General features: G+C 44.4%; 1 protein-coding gene across 9 annotated transcripts in view; it reads right to left on the bottom strand.

The window, feature by feature from the left end:
* PRKCD (protein kinase C delta) overlaps positions 1 to 21,776 on the bottom strand; it is a 1,081,757-nt gene that overhangs the window by 206,408 nt on the left and 853,573 nt on the right. For all 9 annotated transcript variants that reach the window (XM_069643552.1, XM_069643559.1, XM_069643551.1 and 6 more), the window contains one exon: positions 10,373 to 10,532. In XM_069643552.1, the coding sequence (XP_069499653.1) occupies positions 10,373 to 10,532 (160 nt within the window). The remainder of the gene's footprint in view (positions 1 to 10,372; positions 10,533 to 21,776) is intronic.

Below are 21,776 nucleotides of genomic sequence, written 5' to 3'. Positions count from 1 at the left end.
GTCAACACACTAAACCTAGAGGCAGGCAGATGGCCGACGATGAAGGAATGTGGACAATGGAATAGTAGAGACAATCCCGCCATATGAATAGCAGACACTTGGAAGCTTCCCTACTGCCCCATCTGTAGAGAAGATAAAATAACGATAACAGTGCTTTGTGTTGAGCCATAAGGAGTAGAGAGGAATATCAAACAGATCCAGGATGAGGGTAGTTCAATGACTTACAAGGAGAAACAGATATCCTGGGGCCCATCTAACACTACCTGACCCCTGAATAAAAGGAAAAGTGCCAACTGAACAGCCAAGTATAAACCATAGGGTATGATCTTTTAGGTACGGTTCTCTGTAAAGCTAAATATGTTATTGATGGTATTGCTGCAATTGTGTTTAAACCAAAGGAGAATAGTAGGAATACCATTGTATTTACAATTTCAAAATGACGGATATCGTTTGATGTACAATGAAATACCGTTTCTCTAGCTAGCAGAGTCAAGTTTGGTTTTATTTGCAGAAGTAAAAGCAAAAAGTAGCTTCCAACGTCAACTGCTTTTTGTCCTGTCATGTTCTCAGTAGTAAGTGGAGTGTGGTGATCCATCTGTACACTAAATATATTAAATACAAAAATGTTTTCCTTGTTGAAAGGTGCAGGTTGCTCTATGCATTTGGAAGTTGCTACTTGAAGTTGGATTTGCATCATATTTGAGATCTGTGCTGCTAATGGATTCCAGAAGTGTAATGCTATTTTTCTTCAAGACAGAGTAGGTAAAATAGGTGGTGGAGTGGCTATTATAATTAGAAACTGTTGTAACTGTTCTCAAATCTCCTTACATACCACTTCTGCCTTTGAAAGTATTGGACTGAAATTATTTACACATTCTTCCGTGACCATTCACATTTTTGAGATTTATCACCCAAGGTAAAATTAAAGACTTGCTCAAGAATTGAAGGGCTTTATATTGTCTGCTTGCATAACCTCATACCATTCTTTCTTTATGGGAGGCTTTAATTTACCAAGGGGAAATGTATTTAATACATATGTAAATATATTAGCTCCATTTTCTGAGACAGTGAATCTAAGACACAATTGTGAAACCCGAAACATAAAAGTAATACATTGGATAGGATAATCAGTCCTCAAAATAAACGGTTGCTGACTGACTCTCAAAAGGTGAACTGGTCTGGTCATATGGTTTTTCTTTGAACTTTTATCAGGATGGATGGTGTTATATGGTCGGGTTAAAAGATTAACCTGTTCAAAACGTAACTTATGTCTGATAAATTATTCTTTGTCCAAGGTTTTCCTAATCATTAAAACTGGATCTGACAAATTGTTCTGTGGATGAAACTGTTACTAAATTTCATAATGTTAAGCTTTCAGCAATGGGTAAGATTGCTCCATATCTTGTTAAAACAATACTTAAAAAGCCATCTGGCCCATGTTTCTCTGTAGAGTTTAACGACCAGAAAACAGGAGGCTTTTGACCATAAATGGTGTTTACATTAATCTGCTGAAAATACAATCATAGTGCATTAGCGCGCAGGCTGTATTCTTGGAATATTGTGAAAGCAAAACAAGATTATTACACTTCAGCTATTGAGACAGCTTTGAACAAGCCAAAATCATTTTCCCTGGTGAAAGTAATGTCAAATCCTAGAGCATGCAATTCTGCACAGCCCATTAAATTGAAGTGCCATGAATTTGCAGATTTCTTTTCTGAGAAAATCCCTATGCACCACCAAATAATGGTGCTTTTTGCAAAATGACATGTCTGGAATTATTTTTCCCTGCTGGATACCGATTGTGTGCTCTATAAGTCAATGGCCGGCAGCATAGGTAAAAGAATCCTTTTCAGTCTTTGCGCCATTCTTTCTGCAAGTGACCCAGCTTTCAGGGCTGTTTCCCTGATTCATTGAAAACTGTCCATGTACGGCTCTCCTGTTAAAGAAATCAAATTTGGATGTTACTTCATTGTCTAACTATTAACCTGTCAGTTCTTTCTTTTTCTTGGGAAAATTCCTAGAAACAGTTCTGCAATTGAATGAGTGGATAAAAAATAAATCTACTAGCATTATTCCAATCAGGCTTTCGAAAGGGTTGCAGTATTCAAACTGCATTATTGCAGATTATAAATTCTAGATGACAGGAGTACTTGTGCACTAGTGCTATTTGAATTGTCTGCGGCATTCGACAATTGACCACGAGGTACCCCTGGATACATTAAAACAAAGAGGTGATTGCTGGAAGGTTTAGAATTGATCTTAACCTCTGGCATTTGTGGTGGGTTGGAAATGCGAGACCAACACAATGTATAGATTTATCAGAAGTTGACATTTTATTAAATGAAAAGGTGCGAGACAACCCCCTATCTTTCCCTAACCTAACAAGGCTGTCCCTGCCTAACAAACTAAGGCTAAAGAAAAATGACCTTTTGTCCAAAAAGTATCTGACCATCACACTAATACACACAACAAAATTATAAAAGCTTCATATTTATAAAATTCATATTTTCAGATCTTGGATTCCCTTCCCCTGGATCAATTCAGGAATATCTGGAATAAAGTTCAATTTCAGGAAGGTTCTGTGTAAACATGAAGTTTCATTCAATGTAGCATACAAGGTCGTTCTCATTCAATACATCTTTTCTCTGTGAATATCTCTCTTCCAAAGGCTGGTTCATAAATCAAAGCAGTTGCAACATTTGCAAACACCTCCTGCTTGATAAAACAAATGTTTTTTCCTTCAAAGATAAATCCACAAATCAAATCACATTTCTCAAAAGGCCAAACACTTATTAGCACATCATAATACATCTTCAAAAGAAAATCTTTAGTCAGTAGGTTTCAACAAATACTTTCCTTAATGCCACAGTTAAAGTTCAACAAGACAAGGGTGATGGAATTAACACTTCTTTTTCACCACAACCTTTTACCACAACCACAGTATTAAATCATCTTCTTTCTGGTATACTCACTTGCCAGGACTAACTCCAATTGGTCCCTTTCTGGTTTACTTGTGGACCAGGATAAAACTCCTACTACTACAATGTGTACTCTGTAGTAAGGCTTATTCCAATCATTCCACACTAGAATCATAAATGAGGATATTTGAACCAACAACTGCTTCTCTTGATAGTCTTGACTCTTAACAAAATGTGTTACATCCCTTTCCAAATTGATATTCCACAAAAGGATAATGGTTATATTGCTGGTCTTTTGGCAATGCAGGTTACAGTCCTTTGGAGAGCACCAGGGTCACCTGCTTCAGGCCAACTCACTGGTATGCCTTGACATCTCCTTCTGACTCGCTGGTGTTGCTGCAGGTCTCTTCAGGGTTTCTTCTGTCAGCTCTGTTTGGTCTGCCACCGTGTGCAGAGACCTTCAGTGAAGCTCTCGCAGCTCTGTTCACTCTTTGGTGTAAATTCAATACTGGAGCAGTTCACAGCATGTTGGGAACTCCTCTCCCACATGGCATGGCTTGCTTCAGCACTGCTCCCTGCGGAATGCTCCATGCATAGCCACGCCTCCCCGAAATCTATCACAGCTCCTGCACAGCGTTCTACTGCTGCCACAATGCCATCTTCAGCTTCTGCTTCCTCCTGCTGCTGCTCTCGCACCTGAAAGTCCTTGACTTTTTTTAAAGTCCCACTCAGGTGCTTTCTAGTCAAACATCTAGACCGCTCATAACACTTTATTAACTCTGAGCCCCTCATTCTTGTCTCAGTTCTATGGGCATTATGGGACTTGAAGTCCAAAATGTTATTGTTTGTTTTATTATTAGTTAACCCAATTTGATTGGGTATCTGAGAGTGTTCAGACTTAGGGGAGCTTGTTAAAAGGAGATGGTATTTTACCTTTGGGTTAAGAACCTTGACATAAGGCACAACAGCTAGAATTTGTGATCCATAATTATCCCATTTGCATTTTTATAAAAAAAGGGTCTTCATGTTCTGTTCTTTGGGTAGTTCCGTGAGAGGGAACCGCAAAGGGACAGCAGGTCATTAGATAATTAGACATTCAGCGAATCTCATCCTCACAAGATATCCTCTGTGGGAGATTTAAGGCAGCTGAATGACTGCTTATTGGACATAGAAAGTTGAATGTCCTCTTTTTTTTTTTTAACCAAATACTTCAAAAATAATTCCTTTAGTTCTCCCATTCCATTCAGAACCTGATCCACCCCTTATTAAATTGTTTCCATGATGCAACAGTTTTAGGAGTGGTATAAATACCTGCACTTGCACGATCCGAATGTACAAGGCCTAGTAGGATCTTTTCTCCCCTGCCCCCCACCCCTTTCCTTGTTGCGCCTTGAGACCCACACGTGTATAAGCGCATTACAAATGAACAATAAAATAAAAAAATAAAAACATACCTAATTGATCAACTTAGGAAGAATGAAAGCCAGAGTTCTCCTTACCCAGATTGATACATGGGGCCTGTAGGTTACACATAAATCTCTGCAGTAGGACCAGTAATCTATTGAGGTATCTTACTTCAGAGTTGACTGTGCTGTTGTAAAGACTGGAGGGGGGTATCTGTACTTCTACCATCTATATGGCAGAGCAGAGGCACAGAGCACCCCAGCCAAGGTTCTCTAAATGGTAGCTTGGATGAGCCCCCACAAAGGAATGTCCACACGCTATGGTATGTGCGAACACAGTTCTTTATATAAAAATAAGGTTCAGAGATTAATTAATAACACACTTTGTACTCTGGTAATTCTAATATGGGAAATATATACAATGCCTAGGTGGTACCAGACTTCGCTTTAAATTCCTTTAAAATGCATCAACTGATGACAGTTATAAATCATGCAGTAAGGTGTAACAGCATAGATCATAAGAAGGAAAGCAGGTTAGGTTAAACCATGGCAGAATGCTTCTTTTGCTACTAAGATACAATTCTGAGCAACCTATAATAAAAGTATTATCAAGCCCATCCCATAAATGTTTAACCAGTCTTGTTTCCTTGTGAAAATGTTCAACTACCCCAATGTACCTGATCCCTCGAGGGTGGACGCCCTTTAAAGCAGGAGCCACAGGGTGACAGGGTGTCGAGATCCCTCGAAGAAAGGTGGAACACTGGCGTCGAGACAGCAGCTTCGATCTTTGTGGTGCTCTTCAACGATCGTTCGAGGAAGTTCTAGGAAGATGAGGCATGCGGTATACCTCGATGCAAAGTGTCCGGTGCCGCAAAGAAGACTCAGTGATGGATGTAGGTCCAGCAGCGGGTGTCAGGAGATGCTGCCGGTGCTGCAGCCGCAGCACGTACCTCGTGATAGCTTCAGTGATTGGGACTCGACCACGGGCTCGACCTCAGATCTTTTCTCTGTCAGTGTCCTTGGGATGTCTTTGTCGGCATCAGGTGGTGGGAAAGCCACAGACTGACTTTCCTCAGTAGCCGACAACCTCAATTTTCTCTGGCAGAACAAAGCGGTCTACTGTGATGGCACAGGAGCCCTCGTTTAAATGTTCTTTAGGCAAGGTGGAGCTTTGTGGCTGCGATCGTCGAGAAGCACAGCATCAAGGTATCCACTTCAATTGGCTTACAGCGGTTATGGAAATCCTCTGAACTCTGGTCGACGGCAATGGACTTCGATAGCCTCAATGAAGAGCAGCTTTTTGCATGATGGTCCCTCGTAGATGGTGGAGAGGTCTCCTAGCCGGGTCCTGTCTCGGATCAGTCCGCAACAGACTCAACAGCTTTTAGATTTTGTCAAAGGAAACGCAGCAGCAATTCCTCTTCTTCCAGCTGGGCTTCAAGGGTAAGCTTCAATGTTCAACTGCAGCTTCTGAACAAATTGGTAAGTGAGAGGTACCCAGATATACACATCTGTCCCTCATTCACTCTGCTGAGCCAGGCTCAGTCAGCCAATCACACAGAAGGACATCCATGCAGCTAGGCAGCCAATCAGGCTCACATGCATTCAAGCTATTTACTTCCAACCAGACACCCATAACAAGGAATGTGGATTGGGGCAAGCACCCAGCCTTTCAGCACACCACAATGCATTCATGTCAGTTTCAGGAAGGGCTGTCTCATTCATTGTGTCACTCACATAGAACCCAGACACCCATAACATATCACACTCTATTCACCTAGGTCCCACACCAAGGGTGTACCCATAGCATACAGTCACTGGGAAGGCTCCAGCCAGTCTGGTCTGGACTTCCCCACAATACCATACATGGTTCTTCCACTCAAAAACTAGGGAAGGGACAGAGTCAGGGCTTCCCAGGACTTTGGGGGAAACAAGGTAACAAGCAATAGAAACCAGATGGGACCACGGGCTATTTTTTATCTTTTTTCTGAAAAAATTATTTCTCTTCGCCAAAAAATTGTCCTTTCTCCTTATACCTCTCCTCTCCCCTCCAAACACACCCCTTCGGCTAGCTTGTCTACATGTTCTCCTATCACTCCTTCTGATGTCTCTCTGCTCTTATCTAAATCTCACCCCACCGCCGCTCCTTCCAATTCTATTCCAACCCTTCTTATTCCCAAGATTTATCGCCCTCTCATGCCCTATCTTACCTCCTTCTTCAATACTTCTCTCTACGGCCACCTTCCCTTCTGCCTTCAAACATGCTACTATCATCCCTATATTGAAGAAGCCTTCTGCTAATCCTCTTCTCGCTTCTAACTTTCGCCCAATCTCACTCCTACCTTTTCTCTCTAAAATGCTCAAACGCTTAGCCTATTCTCAACTCTTAACGTTTGTCACTATCCACTCTCTCCTTCCCCCTTGTCAATCTGGCTTCCGCCCCAAACACTCCACTGAGTCTGCCCTTACCTATGTCCTTAACTCGCTCCTTACTGCTCGCTATTCTAAGCAATCCTCTATCCTAATCCTCCTTGACCCCTCTGCTGCATTCAACACTGTCTATCACCCCTTACTTCTTAATACTCTCTCCTTCCTTGGTTTCAAAGGTTCTGTCCTTAACTGGCTCTCCTCATACCTTTCCCACTGTTATTTCGCCGTTTCTTGGGGCGGAATAACCTCTACTACTTTCCCTCTTGATTATGGTGTTCCCCCAAGGCTCTGTTTTTGGACCCTTTTTATTCTCTCTTTACACTTCACTCCTTGCCCCTATCATCTCCTCCTTCGGAATTTCTCACCATTTCTATGCTGATGACACCCTGCTGTTCCTCTCCTTCTCTTCCTTCACCTCTGACCTACATCTCAATCTCTCTTCCTGTCTTACGCCCATTAAAAACTGGATCTCATCTCACCATCTCTCTCTTAACACTGAAGTTCTGTTCTTTCCTTCTAACATACTTCCTCCTCCCTCTCCTCCTCCTATTCAATGTCCCCCTTCTAATCTTCCTATTTCTAACTATGCTCGCAATCCTGCCATTCACTTTGACTCTTCCCTCTCCTTTACTCATATCTCCCTCACCTCTCGTGAATGTTGCTACCATCTCTTTAACATCCGTAAAATCAGTCCCTCTCTCACCCTTCATGCTACTAAACTCTTAATTTCCTCCCTCATTTTTTCTTGCCTTTTCTATTGTTCTTCTCTTCTTAGGTCTCCCTGCTTCCCATCTTGCCCCCCTCAAATCCCTTTACCACTCCGCCATCCACACCCTCTGTCTTCTCTCCCCTCATGACTCCATTTCCAACTCCCTTTCTCACTTAGGTTGGCTTCTTTTCCAATCAACTTAAATTCCACTTCCTTTGTCTTGTCTTTAAATCACTTCACGACCTTGCTCCCCCTTACCTCTCCTCTCTTCTCTCTTTCTACACCCCCTCTCGCTCTCTTCGTTCCGCTGATCTCTTCTTACTCACGGTTCCCCCACCCCTTTGAGCCTCCTCTCACTTCCGCTCTTTTTAGCTCCTTGCTCACTTACACTGGAACTCCCTACCTTTTTCTATCCGCTCCTCCCTTACCTATGCCTCCTTCCGCTCCTCATTGAAATCTCTCCTTCATTCCACTCCTTGACTTCCTCCCCCCTCTCAACCTTCTCCCCTTCCTTTTGTTCTCTTTATCTTTTCCCATCTCTTTGAAATGGTCCTACCCTTCACGTTATATTCACTACTTCCTCTCCCTTTTCCCTGCTTCCCCACCCCCTTCCTCTCCATTCCCATTTTCTTATGTAAATTGTTCTACATGCTGATCTTCTGATTTGATTCATGTTTACTGTTATTGCTTCTACTGTTCCATGTTTAATGTGTTCTTGTTATTAACTGTTAACTTTAAAGCGCTTTGGATTAAGGCGCTATACAAAACAATAAACAATAAATACAAATTTAGCCTTCTATCAGGAATCCACTGATTACTATAGCAGGGTCTGGGTATCCCAAAATGGAGGATACTCTGAGCACTGGTCACATTCAGCATGGAGCTGCCACCAGCCCATACCCTGCTCTGTGGACAAAACACAGGTGCCCAAAAACAACACTAGGGGTACAGGGTTGTACCCCCACCTATGGATGCCATAAGGGTATCCCAACGGTCCCTATTCACCATGACCAAAAAGAGGATGAGCTGCACTACCAGGGGTCCCAACTGGTCTCTTGTGCAGAAAATAACACAGAACACACATAAGGGAGTATGGGACAAGGACATGGAGGCCCTGTCCCTCCAATGCATTTCCAGCATCACAGTTGTCCTACTACAAAACATTCACAGATGCACTGGACTCCATTGCCCCTTGATAGCCCTCTCACCCAGCCTCACTTGACCCCATGCTTTCCCCAAACCATTCAATCCCTCCTGAAGCCTCTTAGGTTTTTTGTGTATTATGTGATGACTCCTATAGATCCCTCACTGACCCCAGCCTAAAGTCCCCTCTCAGGTGATATGATATGATATGATATGGTATTTATAATGCGCCTATACACAAGTGTTTCAAGGCGCAACGAGGCAAGGGAGGGGAAACAAGGGGGACGGACATACAACAATCCTACTAGGCAGGTGTCATTCAGATCGCGCAAGTGCGAGGGAAGGGAGAAAGGAAAGTGCAGTACATGGGAATAGATAATAGCAATAAGTAAAATGGCGGCCAGCATGTGGCAAGTGCATGAGTAAGTGCGGACATAAGCTAGGTTGCCAGGAGGGCAGTGCAGGTGTGTAACGCTGGCGGGAGAGGGTCCTGGGCCCGGAATCAGAGGGTGTCAAGGGAGCGAGTATCAGTCAGGAGGTCAGCAGAGGAGAGGAGGAGAGAAAGCAGAGGCAAAGAGAAAGGTTTTGAGGTGTTTCCGGAACCGCAGATGGTTCTCCTCAAGTTTAAGGGAGGCAGGGAGGCTGTTCCAGAGGGAGGCACCAGCCGAGGAGAGAGATCTACCACCAACTCGTTGCTTGGAGAAGCGACTGACCATGAGGGAGTTGGAGGCAGATGAGCGAAGAGCTTGAGGAGGAAGATATTTAGGAAGAGCGAGTTGAAGGTATAGGTGACCAGAGAAAGGCAAACACTTCCTGATACTGACTTTGGTGTACTGTGGGAGGATCACATGGGAGGGGACAAGGTCTGGGGCGGTGAGGAGATCCTGTGGGATGGGACACGGGAAAACCTCTCAAGATTGCCAAAAGAGGTCATGGCGTATTGCCATTATGATGTATCAACCACATATAAGATCTGTGACTCTGGGCACAAATACCATAAAAACTGAACAAGCCTTAATAACAGAAATAACAGAATAACAGAAAGATCCTTCAAGTTATTTCAGGATAAAAACCCTCCTTACTCCCAAAGGCATCATGTAAAGGAATCTAGAAATATTGCCTGAAGGAAACGGTCTTCCTCTGTAACAACTAATTCTAATGGTTCATCTTTAAATGATTGTAAGGGAAATACATCTACCCTTAAAATTAAGTAGTTACTAAAAACGAACTACATTTTGGTGTTGGGACGAGGAAGGGGATTTAGTCACTGCATGCCTCCACAGATGACGGCACATTTTTCTGTTATTGGGCACCTTGTTGCGCAAACGATGCTGTGAAATGGTGTACAACAAAATGGAGCTGTATAGTTTTTATTCAAATCTGGCTGTGTGAGTCCAACAGCAGTCTGATAAAATTAGATACAAATGCACCTTTAACTCAAGGGAACATGGACATTTGACCCATAACGACATGACCCTTTGTTATTTTATTGAACGATATTTGGTTTACATTTCCTATATCGGAATCTCATGCATAGTTTGACTGCACCACAATATTGCATTGCTTTTGTGGGAACTTGATATGTGCAAAACGTGTACAGTGCGTCTGGCGAAGGTATGTGGCAATGGTAGGCACTAATCACTGAGTGACAATGTCTGCATCACTTGTTTCCTCATTCCTGTAAATCACATGTTTTTTCTGCATAAGGGGATTCCCTGTATCTATGCAATTAACAACGAAACCTAAATTAGATGGTGCATGTTACTTACCAAACAAACTCTTTGCAGACTGAGCAGAAGGTCGGCTGCCTGAAGAAGATGGCAATAAATTCATGGTTCTTGATGTAGTGGATTTTAGCTTGTTTAATAGCTCCTCTCCTCCTGTTAATGGTCACTAATCCTTCGTCTTCTTTTATGGACTGCTTTAAATCTAGGAACACAAAATAGAGGCAAGACATTGTAAAATGCACCCCTAAAAAATATGAATGCGAAATAAACTGTATAGCAAGCGTGGATAATGGCAGGTAAAACTGTAAATAATCAGCGAGTACACAAAGAAGCGCTCCATGGGTGTCCATATAAGATGCACAAGCTTAATGTGCATACTAATGCAAACATTATGCAAAAGAAACCAACTCCTCACCAACAACACAGAATACCCAGACAGAGACCTGGCTATCAACCATTACCTCTGAGGGCTTCACACCGAGCTCACCTCCTGAGCCAAGTCCCTCGGGTTCTGCATCGAAGTGTCCTAAATGCACCCTGCACACCTCATCAAGGGTCTACACAGATACAACCACATCACCCAGCCTCCCATTGACCTTCACTGGCTCCCACACCTCCTGCACAAATCATCTTCCAGTCTTGCTGCATCATTTATACGACAGTTGCCCTCAAGTCACCCAGCTACCTCTGGAAAAAGGGAAAAAACAGAAAACATACCTTCTCCGACTATGGAACCTCCTCCCCATCAGCATCAAACTTGCTCCTACACTTCAGAAAAGAACTCAAGACCTACCTCTTCAAGGAATCTCAACACCCAAGCCATCACGTTGCCCCTCGCACCACCAGACTGCCCCTCTCCTCCCCGACAGTCGGTACAGCTGTACCCCTCTTCTTTGCCCCTCTATATCCTACTCTCCGCTGTAGATCTGCTCTGGTAACTCTGTAAAGCGCTCTGTTATGCATCTATATTGTTGTATACATACCATAATAGAACACTAAGGAGGCCTTTTCATAAAAATCCCACTAGGCCTGCAGGGCAAGTTCCTCAGTTTACACACACTTGCACTTGCCCCTAGGTGACTGGTGACAAAATATTTACCAGTGTTTTTTTTTTTCAAAGGTGCATGTCGCCATAAGCACACTTCAGATTTGTTGCATTGCTGCCACGGATGCACAGTGACGCTTGTATTTGCCATTTACTACAAAGCGTGTTTGCAGTCAATAGATAATACGTTTCTAACATCCCCATACTCGCCAGCAAGGTCGAGTATCATGCAAGTGGTACTCATCCTTCATAAAAGCAAATTGCTAAGGACTGTATAAAATGTCACCGTTAGTGGCGAGCACATTCCAAATATTGGGTAACACCCACAAACGTATTACATGTAGGGATATTCCAAATCTATTCAAATGTATTTCTCACATTTAGCTGCATAACTAAATTGAACTCAAACAATAATATGTTTATTTATAGCAGAGCCAGCATCATGGTGATGTTGGACTGCCAACAGGGATGCTTATAACTTTCGGGCAGTTCTACACATCGTTATAAAACATTCCCCAAAAACGCTATAGCCAGATCAGATCTGTAGCACTAATGATGAAACACTTGCGTGATGACTCTACTGGGGTTCCTCAGGGGTGGGCCAAAGACGAGGCGCCAGACAAAGTGGCCCTTCACCATGAACCCTTTGTTTAACAGACTAGGGTTTACCTGGGGCATGGCAACCGGTCATGCCCAGCGGCAACCTCAGGTAGCAAAGAGCATAGTGGCCAATGGACATGGATGCAGGGCATGCCCAGTGATCACAGAGGGTGTCCTCGGGGTACCCAGTGTGGGTAAATCGGGCTAGTGATAGCTCGCTGACCCACTTTGGTCATTGGGGATGTCCAGGGGATGACCGAAGACAATGCCCATGGCAAAGTGGCAAATGAACGTGGCTGCAGGCCAGCAGTAGTCTACAAGTTCAGGCTGGGTCTGACAGATGGTTCAAGCCTGCAGGCCTGGTTGCTAGCACTGTAGCCTTGGGCAGTGGGCCCAGTCAGCAAGGCCCTTGGTGGCCCATGGACACCACGGAATAAGTGCTGTTTTTATTTTTTTAACGAACGTATTGCACTGCTCTGGATCTCTGGAAGTCTCCTCACTCTGATTTCATAGAGACCACACAAGGGCTGCAATATACACCATTTTGGTAATATTTCACAGCAAGCTCCGACAGTTTCAGGACGAGCCAATCCAGTAGCACTTCCTGGTATACGCAGACCTAATCTCAAAATTAACATTTATTTTTGCATTTAACACCACAAGAAGCATGCAAGACGTCAACCAAATTATCAGAACAAAGTACAATCACTCCCAAGTAAATGGATTAAACCGGAACAATCTTTCACTTCACACTTCCATAGAAAATTACTCAAAGAGATATCAGACATCCATTTTAGTTCTGGCTATTAGGTGGTGCAAACACCATCTCTAAACCGAAACTATTGCAGCTAGTGAGAAATGGCACACGAGGGGGGACACAAAGACACTCCCAACTACATCCTGCCCAAAATACATCCTCCTGGGAGCTATTTGAGCTAGCTTCATCAAGCATTACCATCAAACGGTGCGCTCAAAGTGCCTACCAGTGTTTTTATTTTTTTAAAGCAGTCTACTGGAAGTTAATGACTTAAGTGGAGCTGTAAACCAGTTGTGGGTTTAATACAAATGTTTTAACCAGGTCTGCAGCCACATGGGTAATAAGCATTGTGTGTGTCCTAACAGAAGTCTTGTTAAAACAAGCATTGGTAAAGCCAACAACTTTGGCTTGTATATAGGTATTAGGCATTTACCAGGCACCGCTATTACATGCCCAGGCACTCGCACCATTTTGTAGCTGCTACCATCAATGGCTAATTAATACCACTATGGCAATGCCTGTACCTGGTCTACATAAAAGCCAAAATTGTTGGCTTTGCCAATTCTTGTTAACAGTGTGTGAGCAGAGCAGCATCAGTCAACTCTTTCTCCAATTGTTACATGCAGTTTGTTGTATCTTTGGATACATGGGTCTGCCCCTACCCCAACCTGGTTACCCACACAGCGCTCTACAAATATAGATGCAAACACGGGAGTAAGCTGGAACACGTCTTTACTCTTGCTCTCCCATATACAACTCCCCCGTCATGCCAATTCCTTCCCGCCCCACTCACTGGCCCACCTCCCCACCAAACACAGGCCAGAATGTCCCGATGCCACAACCTCCCCCCATTTTATGCAACAAGTTGATACCTGTTACCCCATTTCTTCAATGAGCCTCCTCTGCCGCATCTAGGCCCTCTGATCTCTCAGGCCCCAGATCTGGATGCTCAGACCCATTTATGGGCTCGGGGTCAGCCCCGACATCCCAGCCTTACTCGTCTCCATCTCCATGGTAGGATTCATCGGATTGGTATGTGTCCTCCTCTTCTGATTTGTTCCCCCTCTGTATCCCGCTTCTACTCGACATCTTCCTGAAGGGTGATGAGGTCCTTGTTATCGGGCGCTGATCACCTTCGGCAGTTACCGTGGAACCCCTTTGCATGAGATTATTAATGGGTCCTCATTCAAGGTGGCTCTGTGCTTGTTGGTTTGTGGTTGTTTTACTACCACCACATTTCCCACATCCAGGCAGGATTCCTTTGCTCCTGGAAGCATTTCTTTTCATCTCATCTTTTGCAACGCTATCATGGCCTCTCCTGGCGTCATCTTCCGGTTATTTCTCAGAGTCATCAGGGAGATGTGGTAGTCGAGTGTGTAATGTTTCTTCCGAACATCAACTCTGCACGACATGTCCCAGTGGTGCTGTGCAGCGTATTTCGATAGTCCCACAATGGCTAATAAAGTACTTGTTCATATGCTTGTCATGTGAGATGGGCTATTTGTAGTGCTCTTTTTAGGTTTGACATAAATCTCTCAATTGTCCTATTCGCTGGGGGCCAAGTGGGGTTCACCTTTCTGTGTTTGAACCCCATGTACTCTGCGAATGTCCTAATGTCCTGGCCTGTTAATGGGGGGCCTGTTATCTGACTTTACTGCTCTTGGGATGCCAGATGCAGTGAATATTCTGTTCAGCAGGGTTATGACATGATGGCCTGCTGTGGATCCCACTATCTGCGCATCCGGGTACCTTGAATGTTCATCCACTGCTGCGAATACATATTTCCCCACTTCCTTTAAGCCCAAAGAAGTCAATGACAACTTCATCCCACACACTTTCCCGGAAGTTCAGTCATTTGTAGTGGTTCAGGATGTCTTTCTGGTGTAATGAGACAGCATTTGGGGCATTGCTGGAGTAATTCTCCCACCTGTGCATCCAGCCTCGGGAACCATACTTTCCTTCGCAGCATCCTTTTGGTCGACAATGCCACAGTGCCCCTCATGGGCCAGTTCCACTACTTGCCATCTCAGGGAAGTCGGTACAACCAGTTTGATTCCCTTCAGCAGTAGTGCCTCATCCGACACTGCCAGTTAGTCCTTTACTAGTACGATGTTATCAACGTCCCGTCTCATCTCTGCCGCTTTGTGTTCCCTCTTTCCTTAGCCCCCTTCCAGTTTCCAGTGCGATGGCCTTCAATCACGATTTGCATGGCGATGTCCATTTCTGCTTCGTGTGAGATCGTTAATGGAGCAAGACCTTGGGGAATTGCTTGCTGTATCACATATCGTATTCATCAGTCAGCTATGGATGGTTCAGGCATCTCAACTTTTCTTCGGGTGTCGGGACAGGAATTCAACAGGATTTTCTTCCTTCCCTGATCTGTGGACTATGTCAAACACATAATCCTACACACAGAGACCGAACCGGGCTATGCATGGCAGCATTGTTGCTTGAGGATTTCTGTAGAGAAATAATAGGGCTTTGTGATCCGCTATATAGGAACAAGTGAAAATGGTGACAGGCCCATAAGACAGTCAGGCTCTCTTTTTTTTGGCCTGGAAGTAGGCCGGTTTGGTTTCTGATAAGCTTCTACTGGCGTATATGATATGATGTGACTCTGGAGTGCTGGGTCTTCTTTTTGTGCCAAAATGGACCCCAGTCCCACTGGGCTTGCAACCACCATTGGTTCAGTGTCTCTTGTTATGTCAAAGTAGGCCATATTTTCAGCTTCTGATATACTGCTGCGGATGATGGTGAAAGTCTCCTGACACTGTGGACTATGTTGCTTCGTGACCGCCCTCAGGCGTGCACTGATCGTAGCAAAGTCTTTATTGTATCTTGTACAGTATCTTGCTAGCCCGAAGAATGATCTGAACTCTGACTCATTTGTCGGAGGAGTCTCATTTAAGGCAACCACTGCATTTGTACTCGTTTAGGGTGAGATTCACTGCCTCCAAGGGCATGCATACCCCGGACAGTGTGTAGTTGTGTCACGTTTTTCCATACTGGTGCCAAATACTGAAATATCGTTGCAGTGGTGGATGCAATTCAGGATGTGTTTTATCACAGTGTATTTCATATTGAAATATTTTGGTCCCTGAGGACACGCCAAAGTTATCCTCTTGTACCTGTAGAGGCCTAGGTGTGTCACGCATGTGGTGATAAAGCAACTTTCAGGGATCAGTACCAGCTGATGACCTTTTTTTAAGGAAGAATTTTGAAAATACCTTTGCCCCATCTTATGATGTTCCCTTTTCATCGCATCGTTTGGTCTCCTCATATCTACACAGTCTTATAGCCTCCAATCCTTTCTTTGGCACTTGCCCAATGGGTGACAACCATAGTGTGGGCCCTGATGTTGGTTAAATTATATCTTGTTCTAACAGTCTGTGTAGTTCCTCTTCTACTTGTCTCTGGACGTTTATGCAATTCCTCTGTAGTGTTGGGCCCACTGGTGGGACAGTTTCATCGATGTGGAGTCAAATCTTATTTTTTTTTAACTTCCCTAGGACTTTAAATAGCACTGGGAATAGTTGATCCATCTTGTCCACCGTGTCTATGTACTCGTTTACCAGTAGTCTGTAAAGTATGTGCATCAGTCCCATCTCGATGGCAGCATTGAAACTAAAAAGGCATCCGCTCTCAGCTGCCGTCACTAGCACATGAACTGGGATTCTCTTTTCTTGTCAAGTGGCACAGCGAGTAGAACGCTTGCTTTGACATCCGTGCAGAGCCTGCTAACGCAGGTTCGAATCCCGGCGGGGCCAAGGTCGATAAATGAGCACCACACCCCGTGGGTAATAATAAGAAGCGCTCAGATACCTGAGAGTTCGTAGCGCTATATAAGTGCCAAATTATTATTATTATTATTGTGTCTTATATTGGCATGTTGCTTCGAAATATCCTTTGCAAGGTAACAGGGTCTTTGACCCATATGGGTAAATGTCAAATTCTGATGAGCGAACTTTGGGTGCCTGTGGTATGGTTTTGTTCACTTGTGACATTTACGGAGCCTGTGTCCACCAGAACCTCTGTAGTTCATTTACGTGCATGAGTAGAGTAGGGCTATGTTCTGTGGCCAGTTTGTTTCCCATTGCATATAGGTAACCTTTCCACCTCTGGTCTCCTTCCGCAGAGCTGACCTTGCTTCCAATGGCGACTGTTCTACAAAGTACCTGACGTGCCGACTGGACCACCTGAGAGGGCTGGATGCTGTCATACAATAACGCTATCTCTCCTTCATTCTCCTCTCTTCTCCCAAATCTTCTTTTCTTCTTCCCCCATCTGTGTTTCCTGTGTGTTTGGGCAGCCGCTGACGATACCGCCATTGCGGTCATAGGGGTCCTGTCCTTGTGTCTGCTTGGGCCACTGCCTTCACTTTCTCCGTTCGGAGGGTATCTTGATAGTCTGCAGACCAACTTCAAATGATTCTCTGCCGAGCACAGTTGCCCTAATGCCAGGCACGTGGAAATGTATATCCACACTGATAACAAAATGGTTCCATTTGAGGCCTAGGTGGTGCAGTGGCCATCTTGTGGATTGTGCCAGATGCCAGCATAGAGATTTTTGCGTTGCTCATGGTCTGCACCTGTCGCCCCACTGCTAGTTCCCCCATGGCCAGCATTAGTATCATCTCCAGAGTTTGGGGCTTTTGTTGTAGATTCTTGCAAAATTGCGTACTCTCACATCCTGAAATGATTTGCGGGCATAATGCTTCATCTATTTAATAATTGTTGAATTTGCTGTGTTTAGCTCCATTTGCAATCTCATCATGAATGCCTCCATGGTTTACGCTTTTACTTGCCTGGTGGAATGAACACGTCCCTCGTAATCCATGTTGGTGTGTGAAGTAGTTAGTGAGTGCTGCCTTTAGCCCTTGAAATGTGTCTGGAGTTCTCAGATAGCACCTCAATGAGGTCTCTGGTGGCAAGTCCCACCGATAGCTTCAAAAGGCATTGCTTCCTGTGATCGTCCACTGGCCCCATTGCCCCTACATATAACTCAAAGTCTCTGGCCCACCTGGGTTCCATGTTGCTGGTGTCCATGATATCAAATTCACCAGGCAGTTGTAGTGCTATGGATTCCTGTGGCCTGGATGTGCCATGTGATTGCCACCATAGCTGGGATGTCTTGGTCGTTTTGCTTAGGCCTCCTTCTGTATTAGTGTGCTGGACTGAAGATGATGCCCTTCTGTTTTGCCTCTGTTACCTTCGTGTGCATGTGGTGGTGAAAATGCAGGGCCTTTATCCGTCAGGGCCTTTATCCGTCAGGGCTTTTACTGTGAGTGGTGACTGGACTCCCCATAGCTGTGCACTTGTCTGCAGTTCTGGTATGTTTCAGGGTCCTATCCCTGAAGGGCATTTTAAGATGGCCGCTGTGCTCCCCTGGCGCCAAATTTGCCACTCATGTGCTGTTGTGGTACCGGCCCCCTCGGCGTGCCTCCTGTACTCCTGCCTTTGCAGTGTTCAGTGCGTGAAGATCCTGCGGCGGCTCCCCACGGCTCTGGTGTGCCCGCCGTGGCACTCAACTCGCTTCCTCACCACTGTTCCCCCGGAGTACGTGAGAGGCCTTCCTGGGCAGCCCTGTATGCGGGCCCACTCTGGGATAGATGCGCACGCAGGGTGTAATGCTTGTGCGAAATGTGAGCTGGAACCACATGGCGTCAGTGCGCAGCCATTTTGGACACTCATCTCCCATCACTGTAATAAAAGCCTGCGTCTCCGCGGGCCTCACAAAATAAACAAGCATTTCAGTTGTGAAAGCATAGCAAGGTCACGAAACTACATAAATATTGTTGCCAGAGTAGAGTTGTTGTGGAGAATAGGTATGATATTGTCCACTGATAGACGAATACAGGGAGGGAGTCGGAGCGTCGTGCAGATGTATTATAAGGGGTCTGGGAATGAATATGAGGAGAGGGGCGCTGTGTTTTTCCACTCTCTGCCCATTTCACTTGTGATCTGCTCTTTGGCCGAGGGTAGACAACTGAGAAGGGCGGGGACATGCCCCCATAAAGAAGAGGGCATTCTGTGACAAAGTTAGTTAGAACTTGGACCCACAGATGATGCCGTGTCGCTGAGAGGGAGGATGCCCTGCCTCATACCCCGTTAGTACGAGTGACCTCTTCACCTACCTGCTCTGGGACTAAGCAGTGTTGTTGTGGCCAAGATTAAGGTGTCTTCTGCATCCTTGCTAACGGTGAAGACATTTCTATCTATATTTCTATGTATCTAAGTGTATGTGTGTTTATGTATGCTAAGTTCATGTGTGAATAAAGGCCCTATAACGAGCCATCTTCATTTTCACTTTAGCAATTAGTCTACGTGTGATTTCTTGCCTGTCTGAGTCCAATAACGTGTTTTGCCCTGGGCCGGGGAAATGTAAGTGTAGGTGTTCTCCTCAAATGGTCAAGCAAAAACAAAACACGGGGGTTCCGTGCTCGTCCCCAATGCTGTATCTTTGGATACGGGGTCTGTCCCCAGCGTTCTACAAAAACACGCGGACACAGGAGCAAGCTGGAACATGTCTTTACTTGTGTTCTTCCATATGCAACTCCCCTTCCCAGTAACGTCACTTCCTTCCTGCCCCACTCCCTGGTCCCGCCCCCACCAAACACTGGCCTGCGTATCCCAATGCCACACACTTAATGTATCCTTTCTTTATAGCTACAAAAAAGCAGTCGTGTACACAAGGCCAGCATGTTTCCTCAAATTTGTAAAGGCAAACACTAGTTAATTATGAAATGCTTTTTTAAAACTCCAAACATGGGCAGTGCACACACAAACACGGTCAGAAATTCAGACATATGTGCACTTTTGTGTGCACTCCTGTCAATTACACACATATTTTGGGATATTAATAAGCTTTGCATGCAGAATGAGGCACATCGTATTCTCAGTACCTTGCCAAGTCGCCATTTTCGACTGCACAAAGACATAAATGTGTGATGCGCAATTTGTACTGCATGTGTAAGTGCTCATCTTAATGAATCACACGCAAATTAAGTGACGTCAATACTCATGTCTCAAACACAACTTGCCAGCAGTTTAGGAAAAATGCAGCTGAATAAACGAGCCACCGTTTCATAGGCCTTTTCCATCCCACTGACACTTGCAGTCGACGGATCAGTACCCGACCCAGGCCCTTTCACCACATTTGGTGAATGGCCGTTTTACTGCATTTTCATGATCCATTTTTCGGGGGTAAAAGGAGGCTTTGGGTAAGGGTATAGTTTGGATCCGATTTTAGCATAGTGGGTGGTGGAGAGGCGTGTGCGTGGATATGGGGGAGGCTTGCCCCCATGAACAATGCTGCAAAACATGCAGTGAAACGGCCGCCACGGTCAATCAGAATCCGATCAATCAAGAAGGGAGAGCCAAGAAAGGATTGGACAACATGTGGTTGATCAACTTGTACAGTTGCAAAGCCACTGGCTGAATTATTCTCAGCATCGTCCTGCTGTTGACTCCTGGCAATTATTCCAAAACACTGAAACGGGTGCTACAAACCCCTGTGTTTACAGCTGAAATAAAGTGTAAAAAATGGCAAATTGAATTGACAATATGACTATTGAAAAAGTTGATAACTAAACCAATATCTTAATTAAAAAAATTAAAAAAAAAAAAAACCCAAGCTGCTGCGGACTGATCATCATTCTGCTTTCGACGTACACATGTGCTGTTCGTGGTGTTGCTGCAATAAGCTGCAAGTACTCTGCTGCGTATCAGCGGGATTTCAAGGATTTTTGGCAAGACGATGCTTCATTCTCAGCATTACTCATTCACGACAGGGACCGAGAGAAACGGATGCTTTATTATTATATTGTAACATGGCTTTAACTTCAACCTCCGTACCAGCAAAGAATCGAAGCACAGCCCGGAAAAATCAACCCGCTCAGATTAAGCCCTGTGCTGCACCGCAACGGGGTGGCTAGGATCATTTTAGGGCTTCAGCCTAACCTCTGTCCGAGTTGCCTGGGCCAGTTTATCATTCGCTTTGACATAGCGCATAACAATTTGAGGATTTCTATATTGTTTCATGGCATGTTGTTCCAGTTTCAAAGCAATGCGCTTGGATAATCGGTGTCGCCATTGTTACACACGCCTGGTGATCAATGTATCGCCCTCGTAAGGACAAAGGATTGATTCTATCTGAACTGGGGCTCGAACCCATGTAACACAGCATTGTCCTATTCCCAGGGCAAGTGCAGTGTGCTTGAGCCATCTGTCATGCTTACCTCCATCCACTCTGCCTTCCAGATGGACTTTCTAAAACTTTTCACAATGAAATTTGGTCCATAAAAGGGAACATGGATCAATCATTGCCTATTCAACTTAAGATTTGATGATCATGTTTAATTATGTAAAAGCATGTACACTTAATGTCAACCATTTATTTTTTTTTTAAACCAAACTATACACTAACATTGCAGCTGGAAACATTTTATATATAGAATAAAAATGTGCCGGTTTAACATAAAACCCTCATAATATTGGAAGCTACCCCATCTTCACCCTGATGCCCCTGTTGGTCAGCTCACGAGCGCTGTCATAACATCCCTTAAGATGCTTGGAATAGGTTGCCTCTAGACTTGAGATCTGCAAACACCCTGGAAAAATTAAAGAAATTGACTAAATCACATCTTTTTAACCTTAACCAGGACTAGAATCTTTTCATAGGCACGTATTCATCTACTGCATAATCTCCCACTTTTTGTGTTCATTAGTCCTGTTTTTGTTTCTTTAATGTGGGCTCTGGGGCCCATGGGCGTGTGGTACGGTATAAAAATGTAATAATAATAATGTCTAAGACAACACTGGTTGAGTGGATGTACTGTAAAATTGTGCTACACGTGATATTTAGTGGAGATCGCTATATACCGTAAAGGTAATACAATGCATGTTGTCTTCAGTTTTCCTTTTAAGCTTGGTCTCTTTGCCAGAATGACAGTGTAAATGAACCCAAGGCCCTATAGAATGGGTACTGACAATCAAAAGGTGTTCGAGATCATTTATAACTATGCCCACAACCGGCAATCTTTTGCA

This window comes from Ambystoma mexicanum, chromosome 2p (genome assembly GCF_040938575.1).
Source record: "Ambystoma mexicanum isolate Mex_15411 chromosome 2p, UKY_AmexF1_1, whole genome shotgun sequence".
Classification (NCBI taxonomy): domain Eukaryota; kingdom Metazoa; phylum Chordata; class Amphibia; order Caudata; family Ambystomatidae; genus Ambystoma; species Ambystoma mexicanum.
This window is presented reverse-complemented; position numbering and strand designations above follow the sequence as displayed.